The sequence below is a fragment of the Urocitellus parryii genome, chromosome 4 (assembly GCF_045843805.1).
Source record: "Urocitellus parryii isolate mUroPar1 chromosome 4, mUroPar1.hap1, whole genome shotgun sequence".
Taxonomy (NCBI): domain Eukaryota; kingdom Metazoa; phylum Chordata; class Mammalia; order Rodentia; family Sciuridae; genus Urocitellus; species Urocitellus parryii.
Genome location: NC_135534.1, coordinates 162,701,990 through 162,722,375, shown reverse-complemented (window position 1 = coordinate 162,722,375; position 20,386 = coordinate 162,701,990). Strand labels below are relative to the sequence as shown.

General features: G+C 36.6%; 1 protein-coding gene across 1 annotated transcript in view; it reads left to right on the top strand.

The window, feature by feature from the left end:
* The first annotated feature begins 678 nt into the window (after nt 1–678).
* The window catches only part of Hacd4 (3-hydroxyacyl-CoA dehydratase 4), a 30,102-nt gene continuing 10,394 nt past the window's right edge, over nt 679–20,386 (top strand). The window contains exons 1-5 of the mRNA XM_026397590.1: nt 679–743; nt 2,120–2,223; nt 4,387–4,514; nt 13,460–13,572; nt 18,051–18,157. Of these exons, the coding sequence (XP_026253375.1) occupies nt 706–743; nt 2,120–2,223; nt 4,387–4,514; nt 13,460–13,572; nt 18,051–18,157 (490 nt within the window). The 5' untranslated portion in view covers nt 679–705. The remainder of the gene's footprint in view (nt 744–2,119; nt 2,224–4,386; nt 4,515–13,459; nt 13,573–18,050; nt 18,158–20,386) is intronic.

The following is a 20,386-nucleotide window of genomic DNA, read 5'->3' as shown; positions in this document are numbered from 1 at the left end:
TGATAAGATCTTATCAGCAAGGTATGAGATGGACCATCTGAATATGGAGATGATAATGCCATAGTACTGAGAGCTCAGTAGAAGGTTTACAAGTGCTGGACATAGGAGAGGGATATTAATACAACATCGATAAAAAAAATTTGTAAGCATTAGGAAGGACTCGGGATATTCAAGGACAAAGACGGATTCTTGGAGAAGTCAAGAACCTTTTTGGAAAAGGTGTTGGGAGATGTGACCGCATCTTTCTTTCTGGCCTGTGAAGGTTGTAATTAAGGTGCCTACCCAGGATGCACGCATCCTCGGAGGCTTTGAGATGGCCTTCAGCACGTTTCAAAGCTCCAAAAGTCTCCCAGGTGTGTAAATCTCCACGGGGGTTAGCAAATGGGTCTCAACCCATAGATTAGGAGTTTGTAACCAGAGCGGTCAAGCCCGCTGGGAATGCAGATGTGTTTGACCCAGGTTGCTCCTGAGCCTGGCTGGCTGCAGTCTCCCACACTTTCCACTCCCTGCCAGCCCTTCCTAGTGCTGCGCTGCAGGAACTGAAGTTTTTATCTGTTGCCCATCGCAGGACCTCTGGTTTTTCTTTTTGTAAATTGCTGAGTGTGGAGAGGCCCCGCCCTTCCACGCCCGCAGCGGCCGCCCCCTCGCGCCTCCCCGCCCAGGCTCCTTCCCGGACGGCGCTGGAGGTCCTGGTGGTGGAGGCCCATGGGGCCCGTGGCGCTGCCTGCCTGGCTGCAGCCCAGGTAGGGTGCACAGAGGTGGGAGGGGACAGGAGGGGCCGGGCGGGAGGAGGGGCCGCTGGTAGAGGCGGGGGATCTAGCAGCGGGGGACACCCACCAGCCCAGCTGCGACACCCACCCCTACTGGCCCTGGAGCTCTAGACAGGTATTATTCTTAATTAATTCTCTTGACAGTCCTAGGAAGAAGGCTCTCTTTTCCCCATTTTTGAGATGAGGAAATGGGAAGGACAGGCTGTGTGGCCACCTCTTCCCTTTGGGCTCTTTCTGCCAGTCCCTCTGCCCTTCCTCTTTACCCCCACCAAGAGCCCTGCCCTTGACTTTGTTGTAGGGCAAGTGTTGCAGGGGGAGTTTTAATCTTACTGAAACACCTATCACACGTGTGATTCCAGGGAAATGGATTCGGTGCAATAGGAAAGGGTAAGGCCCGTGTATTTTTAACCCATAAGCCAGGTGATTCTGAGGCAACTTGGAGGATTTCCTCTTTTCAGCCCCTTTAGTTACGTCGTCTGTTGATCATCCAGGGACTTGGCATGCTCCTCAGTTAATTTACCTTGTTTCTCAGAGGTTTCACATCTCCTACTTGGAGAAAACCCTGTCTGCACTGGCAAGGCCACTCCCATCATCCTTGGAAACCTCCAGGGAACACTTCAAACAATGCTTTCTCAAACTCCCTCATATCGTGCATCTGTCAATCTTCCCTTAGTCATCTCCCCAGCAACCCACAGCACATTTTTAAACCCAGCTTGACTTCCCTTTTTTGGCATGAGCAACTAAACATCTATGTGTGTCTGATGAAGGAAACGATCTGCCCTTGCAAAATATAATAGAAGGCAGTGGCAAGATACTGACCCCAATCGAATAATGCATTCAGAGGTCCCATGTGCCCAATTACTGAATTATCCACCATTTAAGACAGTGGCCATTACTACTCCCTGCTCACAAGTATAACCCAGTTAAGTTCTGCGCTTAGCAGGCTAAGCTTCTGGAGCACACATTGAACATATCAATCCTTCTGCCCTCCCCCACCACCACCACACCAGATATTCAAAGCTATCTTTGAAGATGTTGCTTTTACTCCTGGGTTAGCCGCAAGGTTAGAATTTTATCAAAGATGAAAATCAAAAAAGATCTTTATTTGGTTTTAAGCAGACTCAATATTCTCACTTTAGCAGATAGTATATGATATGGGTCCCTTTAAAATCTGATGTGTTTTGTGGGGCAACTGATTAAAATACTCTGATAACAGGTTTTGGGGTTGTTGTTTTTGTTTTGTTTTGTTTTTGCTTGTCAGGTTGACCAATATGTTAAAGGACCTGTGTACAATGATGTAAAGGTTAATAATAGAAGAAGTGTTTAATGGTATTTTCCTGTATTTATAGGTATAGAAAGACTGCCTATCTTTTCATCTATTATTTAATCCAGTTCTGTGGCCACTCATGGATACTTACAAATATGACAGTCAGATTCTTTTCATTTGGAAAAGGTAAAACTCAGTTTATCTTAAACTTTTGCACCTTGTTTTTGCCTAGAGTTGCTTATATTAATTTTAAATTTCTCTGGAGCTCACCTACCATCCTCCACTTCTCTAAAATTCATGTTTTTCAAAAATCATACATCCTGCTTATTAAAAAATCAAAAACTTTTTGGAGAAGGAAGAAGATGGGATAAGGGAAAGGGATTTGTCTCTGATTAGGCAGAAATGCCATTTCACCATTTCTTTTGGTTCTTCATCAAACCCTCACAAATTTGGTGTGCACTGAGGAAATCTATAAATTCCAGTTTTGCATGTTGTGCGGAGCAACCAGGAGTTAATCAAATTCTTCCACTGTTTTTTTATTCCTTAGGTTTAACTGGAAATTAGTAAGTGAATAACAAACTTGATACTCCCCAGGACTCTATTTGATTCCCTTCCTAAGTAGTGTATAAATGACATGCTTTGTAGATGACTAATCGCCTAACTGGAAGGTGGCAATAATGGCTTAAATCATAAGCTTCCTCGATTTTCCTAAAAAGTAAAGATACGATTTTAAAAGAGCAAAGAGCATTTCAATTCTTCTTCTTTTTAAAAAGAATGAATCATTAAATGACTGTCAATAACATTCTCTTCATGTTCCATCCCCACATGAGTAAGTGTCATCACAGTTTACAACTGTTGGGTGACTTGACAGTTTGAGCAACTGCTGGTTTCAGCTAAAAAACAAACATGCCGTGCTGTGCTCATCAATTCTGTATCATAAGGAAATTAATCTACTTCTGAGATCCCATAAGCCATTTGATGTTGCTTTTTCTTACAAAAATCTACAGATGAATTCTTGCCTTTGTGAATTAATGTCAAGGATACAACCTAAGGCTTGGATTTCAACTATGAGCGTTGAGAGTTTTCAAGCAGAGGAAAACGGAGGTGATGGGAAAACTCCCTTGATGTTTATAATTAAAAAAAAAAAGCCATCAGTCCAGGCCTTGAAAGTTGAGGCTGTGTGGGAGTATTATTGTAGGTCATTCACCATACATGTCCCCGGGAACTCTAGCGCTGTCTCACGTTTCCAGAGGGGAAAGTTGCTGTGGTCAGCAGTGTTTATTCTTAATATTATCATGTCATTATAACTACAGTAGCTACTCATTAAAGAAATACAACTGATTTATATGAAAGGGGGACTGAGAACATGTGAGTGGGGGTTCCGTATAATTCCTGAATCAGTAATATGACTTAAATAGCTCAGCAGCAATCTGAACCCCTGAACTTGGGATTCCTCCTCCCCTCTTCCTCCACAGAGCTGTGTCATTGATAGCTTGGTCACAAGAGGTGCAGGCAATGCAGAAGAGGGAAGGTGGTCTGAATCCGCCATCATCTGAAATCAGGGTGATGTTAACAGTGTCCAACTGCTGCAGCAGCTGAGAGACCCTCGGCACTTGATCAGTTACTGTTTGAATGAACACTAGGTACTAAAGTCAGCACAGTCACACCTAGAAGTTTTTAAAAAATGGTAGGATTTCATTTTAAAACTTAAAGCCAAATTCATCCTATTTAGAGGGACATTTATTACCCCTCCATTTCCACTCCAAGGGCAGTACCTCAGTTGAGCCCTCTGAAGTGTAAACTCCAAAAGTCCTGATCAGAACCCAAATTCAGGGTTTAGCACAAATCCAGAAAACACGAGGCAGGTACATATAGGAACCACATGCTCGATACACTTAGTATCTGATATCATAACATCATTAAGGCCATTTCCATAAAGCTTCTCTGAAATATTTTTTCCTCATCTTGGTCATTTTCTTGTCATTGGAAAAGCTGAGCACAACAGCTCTTAGAAGCTCACCTCTGACCTATTTATGCTCCAGGTGGTTTAGAATCCAGCTGATTACCTTTATGTGGGAATTCCTTTATAATCTCATATATGGGGAATAAATAGTGCAGCCTTCACTGTGAAGCCTTACATTTTTACTTCATTTTGGAAGGGGATCAAAGTACACTACAATACAAAGTGCTTTCTTTGCATTGCAGACTTAATTTAGTAGCCTATTTACAGAGTTTTTTTACATGTACGATAAAAAGAGGTAAATGATCTCAACTTTATTTCAAAGAGCTGCATGGATTTGCATCATGAACTGGTTTTTACTTTATTTGTATTTTTTATCCACTGGACAGATTCAATGGTTGACACTTTTTATGCTATTGGACTTGTCATGCGACTTTGCCAATCCATTTCTCTCCTGGAGTTGCTGCACATATATGTTGGCATTGAATCAAACCATCTTTTCCCAAGGTTTTTGCAGGTAGGTTTCAGTCACATTATTATAGAATCTTTCATTTTTAACTTTGTTCTATTTACAGCCTTTTCATTTTATGGCACTCAAAAAAAGCCAACCCTGAAGTCACTGATAAGGAGAATCCATTAAACAGAAGGATTGTCTTATTCTAAAACTGCAGTTAGATCTGCTGATATGAAACATTCAAGGCAGTGGCGCGTGTTGATCTGTATACTTCCTTGACCCTATCCTGGGAGATTTCAGGGCCACTTCCCACCCTCAGCATGTCATAGCTTGGGATAGTATGAGACAGCAGAAAGTCAGAGGATTGAAGCCATTCACACCTGAGTACAATGCCCTGCTCTTCTACTGATTACTGTGGGGTTATTCTACCCACAGTCATTGGGGTGTTGCTGGGAGAGGACACCATACAAATACCTGGAAAAGAGCAGATGATTAACAAATAAATTCCCAGATTTCCTTTCATCCCTATTTGGAGAACACTGCCAGCCATTTCTTGTTCATTCTACCACTTTTATTGAATTCAAATGGAAAAGGAAAATGCTTCGTTTACCAAGTGTAGAATCTAAGTGTAGACTTGGGGTCACACTGACTTAAATTCAAATCCCAGTTTTGCCTCTTACTTGTTGCATGAATTTACACAAGTTGTTTAATCATACTGACCCCATGATGTGAGAATAACACGGACTTAAGAGAATAACTGAGAACATGGGTGGGGAAAGTTCCTGGTACTTAGTTAAAATAAAATTCTTGTTAGTCATTACTATTATTTTAGCTATTATTTGTTTCCTCTACCAGGCCTTTAGCCCTAGATGGCCATGTTCTTTCTAAAGGCAGGTGGAAAGTAGATTGGAAATTTACTGATACTCAATAGAAAAATCTGGATTAAGGCAAGAAAAACCATCAAGTAGCATTTTTTCTTAGAGTGGAAATAAGGGTTAGGTGACTATGTAAACATGTGTTCATAATCTCCAGGATTGGGAATAGGTATCTATGAGTATAATTTTAGGTATCCCCAAAACATATTTAAAAAGTGTATAACTATGCCAAACTTACATTGTAAAAATTATTAAAATGTCAGTCTTATATTGCCTAGCAAAGTGCTTAGTATCTAAATATATACTTTAATTTTTTGTTGAAAGAATAAGATAGAGTCCCTGTACTAAACTTTGCTTTAAATACCATGAAAGTTTAAAAGGTGAAACTGGGAATATAATCCTAAGGAACCTTGTAACAACTCAGTATTACAAGTTTATGGGATATTTTTCATTTTACTTATTAAATATAAGTTGTATTCATTAGAATGAATGGAAAAGAGCAGATGATTAACAAATAAATTCCCAGATTTCCTTTCATCACTATTTGGAGAATAGAATGAAGACATTTTAAATGTTCAAATGTAAAATAAAATCATGACAATCCTATATAATAGATTAATATTATAACAGTTAACTAGCTAGGACCTAAATGGAATTTCCTTCAATATATTTCCTCACAAAATAAAAAGCTACAGATCTATCCTAGATGCAACATGTAATTTCGTAAGACAACTTATTTGTATTTATGAATTATTTAACATTGCATGCTGTACTTTGAAACAACTGAAATTAGTAATACTATCCCATAATGTTGATCTTGGAGGACAGAATTAACAGGCCATGTTAAATTAAAGTTCTAAAGTTCTATTCTATCACATGGAATTATTTTGCTTGTAATATGATCAAATTCATAAAAAATCTTTAATCATGTTTATTTTTATTTTTTATGTAATTTTAAAATTTGTATGACAGCAGAGTGCATTACAATTCTTATTGTATATATAGAGCCCAATTTTTCATATCTCTGGTTGTATACATAGTATATTCACACCCATTTGTATCTTCATACATGTACTTTGCATAGTAATAATCATCACATTCCACCATCATTAATTACCCCGTGCCCCCTCCCTTCCCTTTCAATCCCTCTTCCCTATCTAGAGTTTGTCTGTTTCTCCCATGCTCCTGCTTCCTATATCACTATGAATCAGCCTCCTTATATCAGAGAAAACTTTCGGCATTTGGTTTTTTGGGATTGGTTAACTTTACTTAGTATCATCTTCTCTAACTCTATCCATTTACCTGCAAATGCCATGATTTTATTCTTTTTTATTGCTGAGTAATATTCCATTGTGTATATATGCCACATTTTTTTATCCATTTATCCAGTGAAGGGCATCTAGGTTGGCTCTATAGTTTAGCTATTGTGAATTGTGCTGCTATAAACATTTGATGTGGCTGTGTCCCTGTAGTATGCTATTTTTAAGTCCTTTGGGTATAGTCCAAGGAGAGGGATAGCTGGTCAAATGGTGGTTCCATTCCCAATTTTCTAAGAAATCTCCATACTGCTTTCCATATTGGCTGCACCAATTTGCAGTCCCACTAGCAGTGTATGAGTGTACTTTTTCCCCACATCCTTGCCAACACTTTTGTTGTCTTTCTTCATAATGGTTGCCATTCTAACTGGAGTGAGATGAAATCTTAAAGTGGTTTTGATTTGCATTGCTAGTGATAATGAACATTTTTTCATGTATTTTGTTGATTGATTGTACATCATCTTCTGAGAAATGTCTGTTCATGTTCGTGTTTTCTTTTGGTATACTTTTAGGGACTTCTTTTTTTAGGCTATATTTGTTAATACTGACTTCATGCTAAAACAGCATTTTCAAAATTAAGTAGTATTAGTTTAGTTAGTGCACCTGGTAAGAATGCATAACTGTAAGAAGAACTGAATGAGTACTTAGAATATGCCTAGAAAACATGCACATATTTTATGCTGTGCAAAATTTTGTAGGTCTGCTTAACAGAAATCATAAAACTTAGAAATCTGATTTCTTGGAGTTCCAGAAAATTTAAATGTGATTTTAATCACCACTAATTAAAACTAATGGCTTATAGAACCATCACTGAAATCCAAGAGGTTAGTCCTAATTGTAATTTTGAAATAACGATAAACAAACATTAACACTCTAGACTTAAAAGTGTATTTGCATAGTCTACTGTTAATAAAAAAAAATGATTCTTAAGTTTTTGGTCCTTAGGAGGGAAGACAAGTCAGTAATCACCACATTAGAGAAAACAACTGCCATTCTTCTCCTGGACTGATTATTAGTTTTTTTGTGTTGTTGTTTTACTTACTTTTAAAATTTCTTTTAAGATATTGTCACATGCTCTCTATTTTTTTTTTTTTTTTTTGGATACTGGGGATTGAACTCAGGGTCACTCAACCACTGAGACACATCCCCAACTCTATTTTGGATTTTATTTAGAGACAGGGTCTCACTAAGTTGCTTAGCGCCTCAATTTTGCTGAGGCTGGCTTTGAACTCACAATCCTCCTGTCTTGGCCTCCGAGCTGCTGGGATTACGGGAGTGCACCACTGCCCTCTATTTCTTTTATTCACTGGTTCTCAGAATGAAAATGGTGTTAACAGAGCTTCAAAACACATCATCTTGTGCAAAGTTTCATTTTCTGCCCCATTCCTTTATGAGAGTTCTGCAGACAAATAGAATTCTCTCATTATGCGATGACTGAGACCTCTGCTTTAAAGTAATGAAACAAAACTCTTAGGTTGTGTAATCATTGTTGGTTTTCCTGTTTTTCCATTTTAAATGGAGAAGCTGAAGGCAGGAGGGCAACTAAGTGACTTGTACGATCATCATAGCTGACTGCATGCAGACCTTAAAAATGCAGGGTTCCCAGATGTTTTCAAGGAGGCCCTAAATCACGTTCACACAATTGTGATGTTATTTTAATATTACCTTTAAGAGATTGCTAAGCCACAGCTGAGTTTTTTTGGGGGACTGGTCTTGCAAAATGTCAAGATAAATAATCCCAACTAGCAGTAGGGATGGATAAGCTTTTTGAATAGTTAGAATCCCTTAGCAAGTACTAGTGGTGTACAAATAGGGGTAGGTTTGTGTTCTGTGTGTTTTACACTAACATCTTTATTTTGGCACTGTGGGAAGAGACATGATTTTAAAAATCTCATAATTGCTAAAGCAAAATATGGGGGAAAACACCATTGATTTTTATAAGACAAGCATTTAACAGATATATATTTTATTTTTAATATACTTTAGGAGGAAAGGGCAAACACATAACATGAATAGCTATTTAGAACTTCTATTTATGGAAATAGGCACATGCCAATTAAAACTATATAAAAATGTTTTAAAATACAAAAGAAAATTTAATTAAAAGGAAAACAAATTTAGAGAGAATTTGAGTATTACCAAGTCTGAAATATTTTAAGGGCTGTGTTCATACTCCATTTGTGCAGAAGCCTGAGAAAGTCTATTGATACAACTTTTGGGCGTTTCAACTCAAGAAGAGGAGGAAATAGCCAAAAAATAACTTTTGTATGATAATGTTAGACTGATATACTTTGTATGAAATAAGAGTGAGATATAAGTAATGTAAGAGTAATATTTTATTTTTTGAGAAATGCTTTAAATGTAAATACTTCCTTTAGAACTGAATTAAAATGGATCAATTCCACATCCTTCCTTCCTAAACACTGTTGCATATGTATTCATTTTACATTTTTATACAATTCCTTTAATTTGTAAATCAAAACACTAGCAATTATTACCCTTAAATTATTGTGCCTACAAACATTTCATTTGAAACCAAACTGTATGAACCATTTCTATATTTGCCCATATCTACTCCTATTTGACAAGGACAAGCTTGCTGTCTAAAACTCACTCCAAAGATGTCACAGTCACAGACCCTCTTCCTGTCTCTGTTCTATGATTAAAACCAAGGGTGCTTTACCACTGAGGTACATCGCCAGCCTTTTTCACTCTATTTTGAGACAGGGTCTCACTAAGTTGCCAAAGCTGGTCTTCAACTTGAGATTCTCCTGCCGCAGCCTTCCAAGTTAACAGAACAGATATGCAGACATTCCCAAGGAGAGTGTCTTACTCTCTTTTAAGAAAACAACTAGGTAGGTTTCACTCTTAATTTCTTTTTAGTTGTGAAGCAAGTGCTTATATGCATTGCTAGGCCAATCTTTTGAATTCTCATAAAATCACATAGATTTCTCTCAAGTTTTGAGAATAAGCTTATAATCGTTAGAGATAAAACTGTTGAAGACAGTGTTGAACAGTAAGATTCTCCAAAATTTGAAGCCTCCTGGAAATTAATTATACATATAATTCACTCTGTAAGTAAGATTTTAGATTTTTCCTGTTTTGTACATTAGATCTAAGGAGTTACTTAGTGTGATAAGTACAAACCTATATTTATAGTGTAATTTAATAAATGCTGAAATTGACTTTTTAAGTTTCTGGATTGGATTATCTATATAGAAAATGTTTTCCTCTAAATACACTAATCACTACATTAAATTATATGTAATCATAACTGATATTTAGGTCTATGTACCAAACACTTTTCTAAGTTCTTTATATGCATTAATTCTCTTCAGAACAACTTTTTCCTATTTTTAATTCCTATGTGATAGACACTAAGCATTATCTCTAAAATTACTTAACACAAAAGTCAATTACTGAAGATCACAAAGGTTATGTATCTTATAGGAAAAATTTGTTTAAGCTACATTTGTTTACATATTACCAAGTAGAATGCAAATACTGTAAGAGCAGGGATTTGGTCTTATTTACAGTTATATCCTCTGGTACCCAGAACAGTACCAGTACTCTCCATAATTATCTATTAGAGGAAGAATGAATGAACAAATATATAGAGAATTATTTAAATTATTATTTTTTTTAGTTGGTGATTTTTTAATATATAAAGATATTTCTGAAGTTTCCCAAAAGTTCACAGAATAGAAAGCTTGGGTCATTTTAGTAAAAGTCAGAGACTAAAACTAATTTATAAGATTCCAGAAAATCTCCTTACATTTGAAGTATTTTGCCTCTTTAGCACTTCAGCTTATAAAGTGCTACCTGCCACTTATAAACTAAGAACTTAGCTTCATTTATTGTTTTAACCTGGAGTTTAGGATTCCAAAACAGAACATAAAAATGCAAAGTATTCTTATTTTGTGGCTACCATACATTTGAATAAATATTAACAGGTTTAATGTGGCATAAATGATAGGATTTCTACTATGATTACTACTACTACACCTTTTATTCTCCATTTGAGTTATACTCAACATTACAAGACCATTCATTAGTAATAATCAGATAGTCCTAGGATTCATTAAAAATAAAATAGTGCTTAGTTCTCCAAATTGTAAATCTCAAAGAAAATAAGTTTAAAAAATCTTTTCCTCAAAATTGATTTGGTGTTGATTTAAGAAATCAAGGAGTCTATTGTCTTGAGGTATAATTTCAAAGGAAAGTTTCTTTTAGAGAGTAGATTGTCCGCTGGATGTGAGGTTCTGGAGTAGTTCACCAAGTAACAAAGGTGAGAATCAAAGTTTCACAACCAGGGATTTAGAATTGCATTGTCCAGATTTTGATGCCAGACCTGTAAGCAAGTCACTTTAACTTAGTAAAGTGACTTTTGTAAAACAGTAATAGTAGCCACCTCTTATGGTCAGTATGGAGGTTGAGATGCTGTTTGTTTGGAACCTGGCAAAAAGTAACCCATAAATGTTGACTTTTATCAACTTAAGAACATCTCTGCCTATTATATTATATTGTTATTGAGTGGCCAATTAGGATCACAAGTTTAAGGCCAGCCTAAGCAACTTAATGAGACCCTGTCTCAAAATAAAATTTTCTTTTTAGCTATGAAACAGGTGCTTATTTGCATTCACATTGCTAAAATATGTGATTCTGTGGTTAAACACCCCTGAGTTCAATACCCAGCGTGCTTGCGCGCACGCGCACACACACACACACACGCGCACACACACACACACACACACACACACACAAATTGATATTGTATATGCAGGAAGTATTTTGATTGCATACCCACACATATGTATATGTGTTGTGGATTGGATTTGGGGGCATGTCAATTGCTGATTTCTATGCAACTGGGATTTCATCACTAATATGCCACAGAACTTCACTTGACTATTTTCAATGGAGTGAGTCTCATCCTGTAGGTCCAGTCTCTCTCAGGAGATTTTCCCCTCTGTCCTTATCCCCTAAAGGTCAGCTTGACATCACAGACAGCTTACAACTCTGGAGATTTAAGATACATGTTACCTGACCTGGGTATGTCAGTTAAATTCTTTGTTTCCCAAATTCCTTATTCGTAAAAAGGCGGGGCTGGGCTAGTGTCAGAATATTTTATCTGAAGGGGACTCCAGAGATCATCTAATTAAGAGGTATCTACATTTTTTCAGTAGTTGGCCATGTAATTAGAAATCTGTGTTGTATGCATGTGTTCATGTGTGTCTCCCCTGAGATTTTTAGCAAAAAGCAAGGTTTCCTAATTACCAGGCATTGATAAAATGTAAGATTGTGCCTCAGTACTTACAGCTTGTACTCAAATGACAGCAAGGTTGGATCATAATTATACTTGCAGCTCAGTAGAATTCATTATATAATTAAGAAACAAGGGTACTATATTATAAACACTGACCAAAGAAAAACTGCTATGTAGATAGTAACCACAGATTGACTCAGGTTTGAATCATGTCTTAATTCCCCTTAGCTAAGCAAGGGCCCTTTTGACTCACCTCTGGGGTCACACACATGCTGAGATAGCTTATACATGTGGACTTCTAATCACGTGACCCACTGTTGGCAAATCTTGGGTTTTTCTACACTAGATTGTTTTCCTGGACAAATGGCCAGATTGTTCCAGTATTTTCTCCTTAATCAGCTTTTAAAATAAAGGCAGCTATTGAAAACCATAAATCGATCCTTTTACGTTTTCTTTTCCTATGAGTATGTTCCTTCAGTCTCAAATCTACTTTCTTTTGACCATCAAGAGCAAAGTAAAATGTTCTATGAAGCGCCAAAAAATGTAGACTATACAGGATATGTTAATGAAACACAAGAAAGCACTTAATATTTAGGTGGAGAAAGATTTTTTTTTTTTTGTGGCTGGTAACTGGAGGTAAGCCAAAAATGTGTGAATTCTCAATGATTTGGAAATGCTTACTGAGTTGGAATATATGTATGTATTCCAAGAATGTGTTAAATTTTCATTTTCCACTAGCTTTTGAAGGTTAGGATTATATTACTCCCCTTCCCTCCCTCCCCCAAAACTACAATGGCTTCTCTATTGGATGAAATTAAAATTTCTCAGCCTATCATTCAGAACCCTTCACAACTCAACCTTAAACACATTTTCAATTTATTCTTCCCTGTTCTTCCCTTCTCTGCACCCTCCACTCCAATTTCTCAGTGGTTCTCACTCCTCCCCAAACACCCTGCATTTCTACACATCTGCTCAGACTGTTCCCTTTGCCCAAGATGCCCTTTCTTAAATCCAGTCTTCTTGACACACTCATTCATTTTTTAAAATCCAGTTGAATAGTTGCCTGTCTTCATAAGTCTGTGTTCTTTCTCCAGGCAGCAAGCATCTCCCTCACCTGTGCCACCCCACCTCCACCCACAGCACATACATTTCCACATCAGTTATTGCTCCACATTCTCCCTCCACTACTACCCTTCTCTGGAGCAAGGACCACAATTTTCATTACAGCATTTAATACATAGTGAACACTCAATAAAGATTGCCAAAGTGAATAGAAACGTGTGCATATGGAAAGAAAAAGAAATATCCTGATAAAATGTTATCTTTTCATTCATTATATATAATTTTGGAAAATACAGAAAAACAAACAGGAGGAAATGAAATTTACCCATAACACAACTCCCTAAGGAATAGTCATTATTAACATTTTGGTATACATAGTTCCAGTTAAAGCATACTTAAAAAGAAAACCCTCTGGATTTTAAAAGTAGAAAATTACTTATATGGCCTAACAAATGATCCTAATTCTTGACTTTGCCATTTCTTTGTTAGCTCACAGAGAGAATAGTCATTCTTTTTGTGGTGATCACCAGTCAAGAGGAAATCCAGGAGAAATATGTGGTGTGTGTTTTATTCATCTTTTGGAATCTGTTGGATATGGCTAGGTAAGAAAGCAAAATAATCTCTTAAAACAAGTCCAGATTGCTTTCAATACTAGTAATAGCTACTTACATTTGGTTACTCTGAATGAGACAGAAAAGCATAACCTCTTTTCAAATTATTTTATCTTGATATGGAAATGTATTTTTAGTGCTTTCCATAATGGGCATATCAAAGATAATGGAAACCTACCGTGGTATTACAAGAGCAAATCAGTGCATTCAGGATTCCAGCACAAGGCTTGGCATAACACCAACTTGAAATAAACCTCACAGCTGTTTGCTAATGAAAGGCGTTCCTTACATGTTACTTTAACAAGCAAAGCAGAACTTTTATATCATTGTCAGAATTTACAAAGTTGGTTTCTGCGGACTTAGATATTTTAAACTTAGGACCTCACCTTTCAGGGGAAAAAATGCATCTCCACATCAGGTTTTGTATGCAATTCCAGTGGGTTCAAACGACTAACTGAAGTCCTTTCATGGAACCCCTGGGAATTCTTGATCTAGTCTTCAGTTTCCTCATAATTCTAAAACTGTAATGAGATGTGCCCAGACCTTTCTTTGGTGTAAGACTCTCACCTTTATCAGTGAGCCCTCATACCTCTCTTTGGGGAGGTGTTCTAACTGCCACTTCAGCTTTCAGATGAATAGTTTCTCCCCTACTTGAAAGAATTGGATGTGAACAGGTCACAGAATAGCCTGAGATTTTTAGCTGAGGTTATACAAATTCTGCTTTTATTATATTGCCAATAACGTGGGTAGATTCAAATATATCTAAATAATGGGTTGAGTCCTAGAGAGGAGAATGAAATATTTTGAATTAAACTAATTCTTTGTACATAGTAATTTATTAATCATTTTTAAAATAGTTTTGCAGACTACGAGCAAACTTCAGTGTTGGTTCAGTCTCAATGAGCTTAATAGACCCAACAGAGACCAACTTTGCATTGATGGTGATAACAAACTATCATGGAAATTTTGGATATAGAGGTCAGCAATATCTGGATGAAACCCATACCTACTACTTACTTGTTAAATGGTCTTAGGAATATCACATTTTTTTAAAATTTAAAATTTGTGGAGTTTAGTATAATCAAAGAGATGCGCAACCATTACCACTATTTAATCTAAGAACATTCTCCCATATCCATTAGCAGTCACTCCTCAGAAACAAGAGAAGAATGTCCACTCTTGCCACTTCTACTCATCACTGTACTGGAAATTCTAGAAATGGCAATTAAGAAAATCAAATAAAAAGTCATCAGATTGAGAAGAAAGAAGTAAAACCATCTCCATTGGCAGATTATGTGATCTTATATACATAAATCATAAGGGATCCACTAATTTAGTAAGATAGCATAAGATTAATTAAAAAAGCTTGCATTTCTATACATTTGCAATGAACTATTTTCATTTCCTAAAATGAAATCTAGAAAACTATAACAACTTCAAAAAGAGTAGTACTTAGGAATCAAAATCTTAAAAGATATTAGGAACTTATACAATAAAAATTATAGATCTTTTTTTTTAAAAAATGAAAGATCTTATTAAATAGACATCCCACGTTGAAGGTATAATTTCACTGAGATGGAAATACTCTCAAATTGATCTGTAGATTCAATGCAATCCATGAGAAGCCAAGATAGCTTTTTTTTTCATCATTGAAATCTTTTTAAATTTATTCTTTTAAAATATACATGATAGTAAAGTGTATTTTGACATATTATACATGTCAGTATGTGTATAACTTATTCTAATTAGGATCACATTCTTGTGGTTGTACATGACGTGGAATTACACTGGTTGTGTATTCATATAGGAGTATAGAAAAGTTAAGTTCGATTCATTCTTCTGTCTTTCCTATTCCCATCCTCCCTCCCTTTCCTTTATTCCCCTTTGTCTAATCCAATGAATTTCTATTCTTCCCCTTCCCATCTACTTTTATTAGTACCACATATCAGAGAACATTTCAGCCTTTGGTTTTCTTGGGATTGGCTTATTTCACTTAGCATGATAGTCTCCAGTTTCATCCATTTACCAGCAATGCCATAATTTCATTTTTCTTTGTGGCTGAGTAATATTCCCTTGTGTATATATTTCACATTTTCTTTATCCATTCATCTATTGAAAGGCACCTAAGGCTAGTTCCATAGCTTGGCTATTGTGAACTGAGTTGCTATAAACATTGATGTGGCTGTGTCACTGTAGTATGCTGATTTTAAGTCCAAGAAGTAAAATCATGAATCAATAAATGGGATGGTATCAAACTAAAAAGCTTCTTTGCAGCAAAGGGAAACAACCAAGAATGTGGACAGACAGTCTCCAGAATGGGAGAAAATCTTTACCACCTGAACCTCAGAGCATTAATCTTCAAGATATGCAAAGAACTCAAAAAACTTAACACCAAAAAAACAAACAAACAAACAAATAACCCAGTCAATAAATGGGCAAAGGAACTGAACAGGGACTTCACAGAAGAAAAAATATGAATGGTCAAAAAATATGAAAACATTTTCAACATCTCTAACAATTAGAAAAATGCAAATTAAAAGTATACTGAGATTCCATCTCACTCTAGTCAGAACAGAAATTATCAAAGTAATGATAAATGTTGGTGAGGATGTGGGGAAAAAGGTTCACTCATACATTGCTGATGGTACTGCAAACTGGTGCAAACAGTATGGAAAGTAGTACGGAGATTCCTTAGAAAACTTGGACTGGAATCACCATTTGACCCAGTTATCCCACTCCTCAGTCTATACCCAAAGGACTTAAAATCAGCATGCTACAGTGACACAGCCAGATAAGGTAAGCTTCTCAATTTCTGCAAAGAATCTAAGATTTGCATGGACAGTGAAGGAACTCAGAACAGCCAAAACAATCTTAAAAAAGCACAGTTGGGGGGCTGGAAGTGGTGGTACACGCCTGTAATGCCATCCTCAGCAACAGTGGGACGCTAAGCAACTCAGTGAGACCCTATCTTTAAATTAAAAAAATACAAAATAGGGCTGGGGATGTGGCTCAGTGGTCAATTTTGCCACTGAGTTCAATCTCCAGTAACCCGCTTGCCAAAAAAAAAAAAGAAAAGAAAAGAAAAGAACAATTAGAGGATTCACACTTCCAATTTCAGATCTTACCAAAAAGCAATAATTATTATGAGTGTAGTACTAGCATATGGATCAGTCATGGAATACAACTAATAGTGCAGAGGTACGCTACCATATTTTTTGTTAATTTTTGACAAAGATGCCAAAGCCATTCAATGGGGGGAAAGAATAGTCTTAACAAATGTACTAGGACAACTGATATCCACATGCAAAAGAATGAAGTTGGAACCTTACTTCACAAGTAAGAGCTAAAAATATAAAAGCCTTAAAAGAAAATATAACTTCAGATTTGACAATGTATTATCAAATATGGCACCAAACCTACAAGCACCAAAAGAGGAAATAAATCGAACTTCCTCCAACATGACTTTTAAATGTGTGAGATGCTTACCCATTCCTCTTTTTTTCTAATAAGAGGGGGGTGAAAAGGTCCAATTTTTCACTGAATGTTGTAAAGATTAAAAACTTTGATAACATGCTATGTTAGTAAGGGCTTAAACCATGGGCATACATTACATACACAGAGCATATGCAAAAACATTTCTGAAAGGTTACATAAGAAACTGGTTTTGGTCATTGTTTCTAAAAACTGGAGTGAAAAACTTACTTTTTTCTGTTTGTGTTTTCAAGCTTTGGGGGATTTTGTCATGTATTTTTATTGCCTCTTCTAGTTGTTCTCAAAGTGTGATCCCTGGACAGGTGGCATCAGTCTTACCTGGAACTTGTAACACAAATTTCTCAGGCTCTACTTCAGTCCCGCTGAATCAAATTGTGGCGGAAGGACCCAGCCATGTGTGCTTTAACAAGCTATCTGTTGATTCTCATTGTATGCTTAAGCCTAGGAACCACTGGCCTACTCAGGTATATAAAAATATGTAGAAAACTTTCTATTACTTCACGCTGGTAGGTTTAAAGCTATTTACTACATCCCAAACCAGCTCTCAAGGCCAGTTCTTTAATTAATTGATCACATAAGATCCACAACTACACGCCAAATAAGAATCTGGGAAGTCATTTTAATTCATCCCCCAAAGTTTTTGTTTTGGTTTTTTTAAACCTAGCTGCTGGCTGCATCAAATGGGGCTGGGCTTTTTAATGAAATTGAAGTCTCTAACCAAGGAGTTTGTTACACTCCAAGAGATTACTATTACATTCTTACTCTGTTCAATTCTATAATTATCTACAATCTACCCCATGAGATAAGCTAGAGTGACACAGTCCCCACCTGCCCTATTTTTTAAATCATAGAAAATAGGTATGTAAGTAATATACTTTTAGTTTTATCCCTGTATCTAATTATATCGTAAGTTATTTTCTTTTATTTCCCAGACACAAGCCGAAAAGGATACTTATGAGCTCCTTGTCTCCTTGCAGGTACACTTACAGCATGTTATCAGTCATAGGAACATACTATTCCGTCTTGACATGGCTCAGTCAAACACTGTGGATGCCAATCTATCCTCTGTGTGTTCTTGCTGAAGGTAAGAAAGAGTGATGAGGTATTGTGGACTGACAAAAACATCTAGTTGTAATCATTCACTAAAATTTTGATGATTAAATTATTTGTGCTCGTGCTTACCGTACTCGGTGTCTCTCTCCTGGCATATTTCCTTGCTTCATAAAGAAAAGTTGGAAAGGGAAGCAGCTCTGGACAAGTAACAAGGACATCTGAGTCCAGGCCCTTAACTTCATTAACTCACTACATGAATTTTGTGAAACTCATTTAGCCTCTCAAAGAGGGGTTTAGCACTTAGAGACTCAATGATCTACAGCTTTTACTTTTCATGCATAGGAATTCTGTTCACTCTAGGTAAACTCTTCTCACTTGCCATCTCCCATGCCTCTCTCCCTCTGCCTGCAAGTTGCCTCTACCTTGAGATTGTAAGGGTCCGGCGGAGCGTCGGAGGGAGAGACCACACAAGAGACCAGCTTCACGCAATTGCAGGGGGAAGTTTTATTGAACCAGCATGCTGGGGCTCAAGGCCCACTCAGGAAGGGAGAGCAGCCCAGAGCCCAGAGCAGTGGTCAAGCAGAGCTTAAGTACACTTTTTGGAGAGGGCGGGGGGCTTTGCATACATCAGAACAAATCATACATGATTCTGGGCAGGGGTGATTGGTCATTCCTGATCCTGAGCGGGGTACACATTTAAACTGATTGGTTTTGGGGCCTAGATGCTTATGTACTGACCTATTTGGAGCCCTTAGCTAATAAACAACCAGGGAATCAATGGAAATATTTACTGGGCAGTTCAGGTATTGTCCTAACAGCTACAGAGATTACAGGTTCCTGGGGTAGCAGAGGAATTTAACAATACCTGGTCTATTATTATTTTTTTTAGCCCAAGCCTTTCAATTTAGAAACTTTACAATGCCCACTCTTTTACACTTTAACTCAGACTCTTGCAGCTTAGAGTCAGCTTAGAAATTTTACCTTTACAAGATGAATAGTTGCTTTCTGAGAGAAGCCTTCACAAACTTCTCAACTACGTAAATTCTTCCTACTATGGTTTCATGAATTTTTTTTTATAGGGCCTATCAGCTTTAACTAGACATTTGTATGATTCTTTGAATAATATCCAGTTCCCTAACTACATTTGAGCTCCATGAAGGCATAGGGTGTGTCTGTTTCTTTGCTTTTCTCCTTTCTCTTATGCACTAGCTCAGTAAACACAGAATGAATCGTTAGCTCCAATACCAAGCAGGTTAATTACGTAACCAAAATATAAACCTCAAACTTAATAAAAATCACCAACTTGCAAAGAACTTAAAGATATTTGGAGTATACACACTTACTTCTGTAATGGATTTGGCAGACTGCTAGGGAGCTTTCTAAAAGACGACTAAAGTTTTTGAAAACTGAAGGCATAAAATAAGAATGCATGTTGAGGTAACTAAGGGAAATCATAAAGGAACAGATTCACCATAAAACGATGGTGATGTTGCCAATAATCATAAAGTACATAAAGACCAGCATGTAAAATAAAGCCATATGTTTTCTATCTACTGTTGACCAGAGAAAAGGAGCTAAAGTTACAGTAAATCAAATTAGATATAACTTTTAAATTTGCTTTGTTTTCAAAAGGAAGATTTATTAAATTTCGGAATAGACTATGTCAAAAGAGTCTAGGGAATAATCTTCCTGAAAATCCATAAAACTGCCCTTTCTTTAAGAATGAAATCTCTCACTCATTTAAACATTAAGTACATTCCTTTGTTATATCACAAAAACATTATAAAGAATATACAAAGGAATGATGGGCTGAGTGTTGGTCAAAGCATGGAAAGCTTAAATTAGGATGAATAAATTTTTGAGAGCTGCTTCACAGCAAGGTGGCTGTAGCTAGTAATAATTTATTTTAAAATAGTTGAAAGTAAATTTCTAATGTCTTGCCACCAAAAATAAATGAGGTGATGAGTATGTTAATTAGCTTGTTTCATCAGTCCACATTTTATACATATATCAAGACATATACCCTGTCTCACAAGTGTATACAGTTATAACTTTTAATTAAAATTAATAAAACCCAAAATAAAAATTTTAAATTAGGGAATAAAGTAGAAATATGATTAATTTCTTCTTAAAACTAGTGATGACTAAATGTATTCTATTGTTAATTCTCTTCTCTTTCTAAGACAGACATGGCTGTCATACAACCCATATTCTTTTATTAAATTCGTAAACTGATTCTTACGAAGTATACACAGAAAAA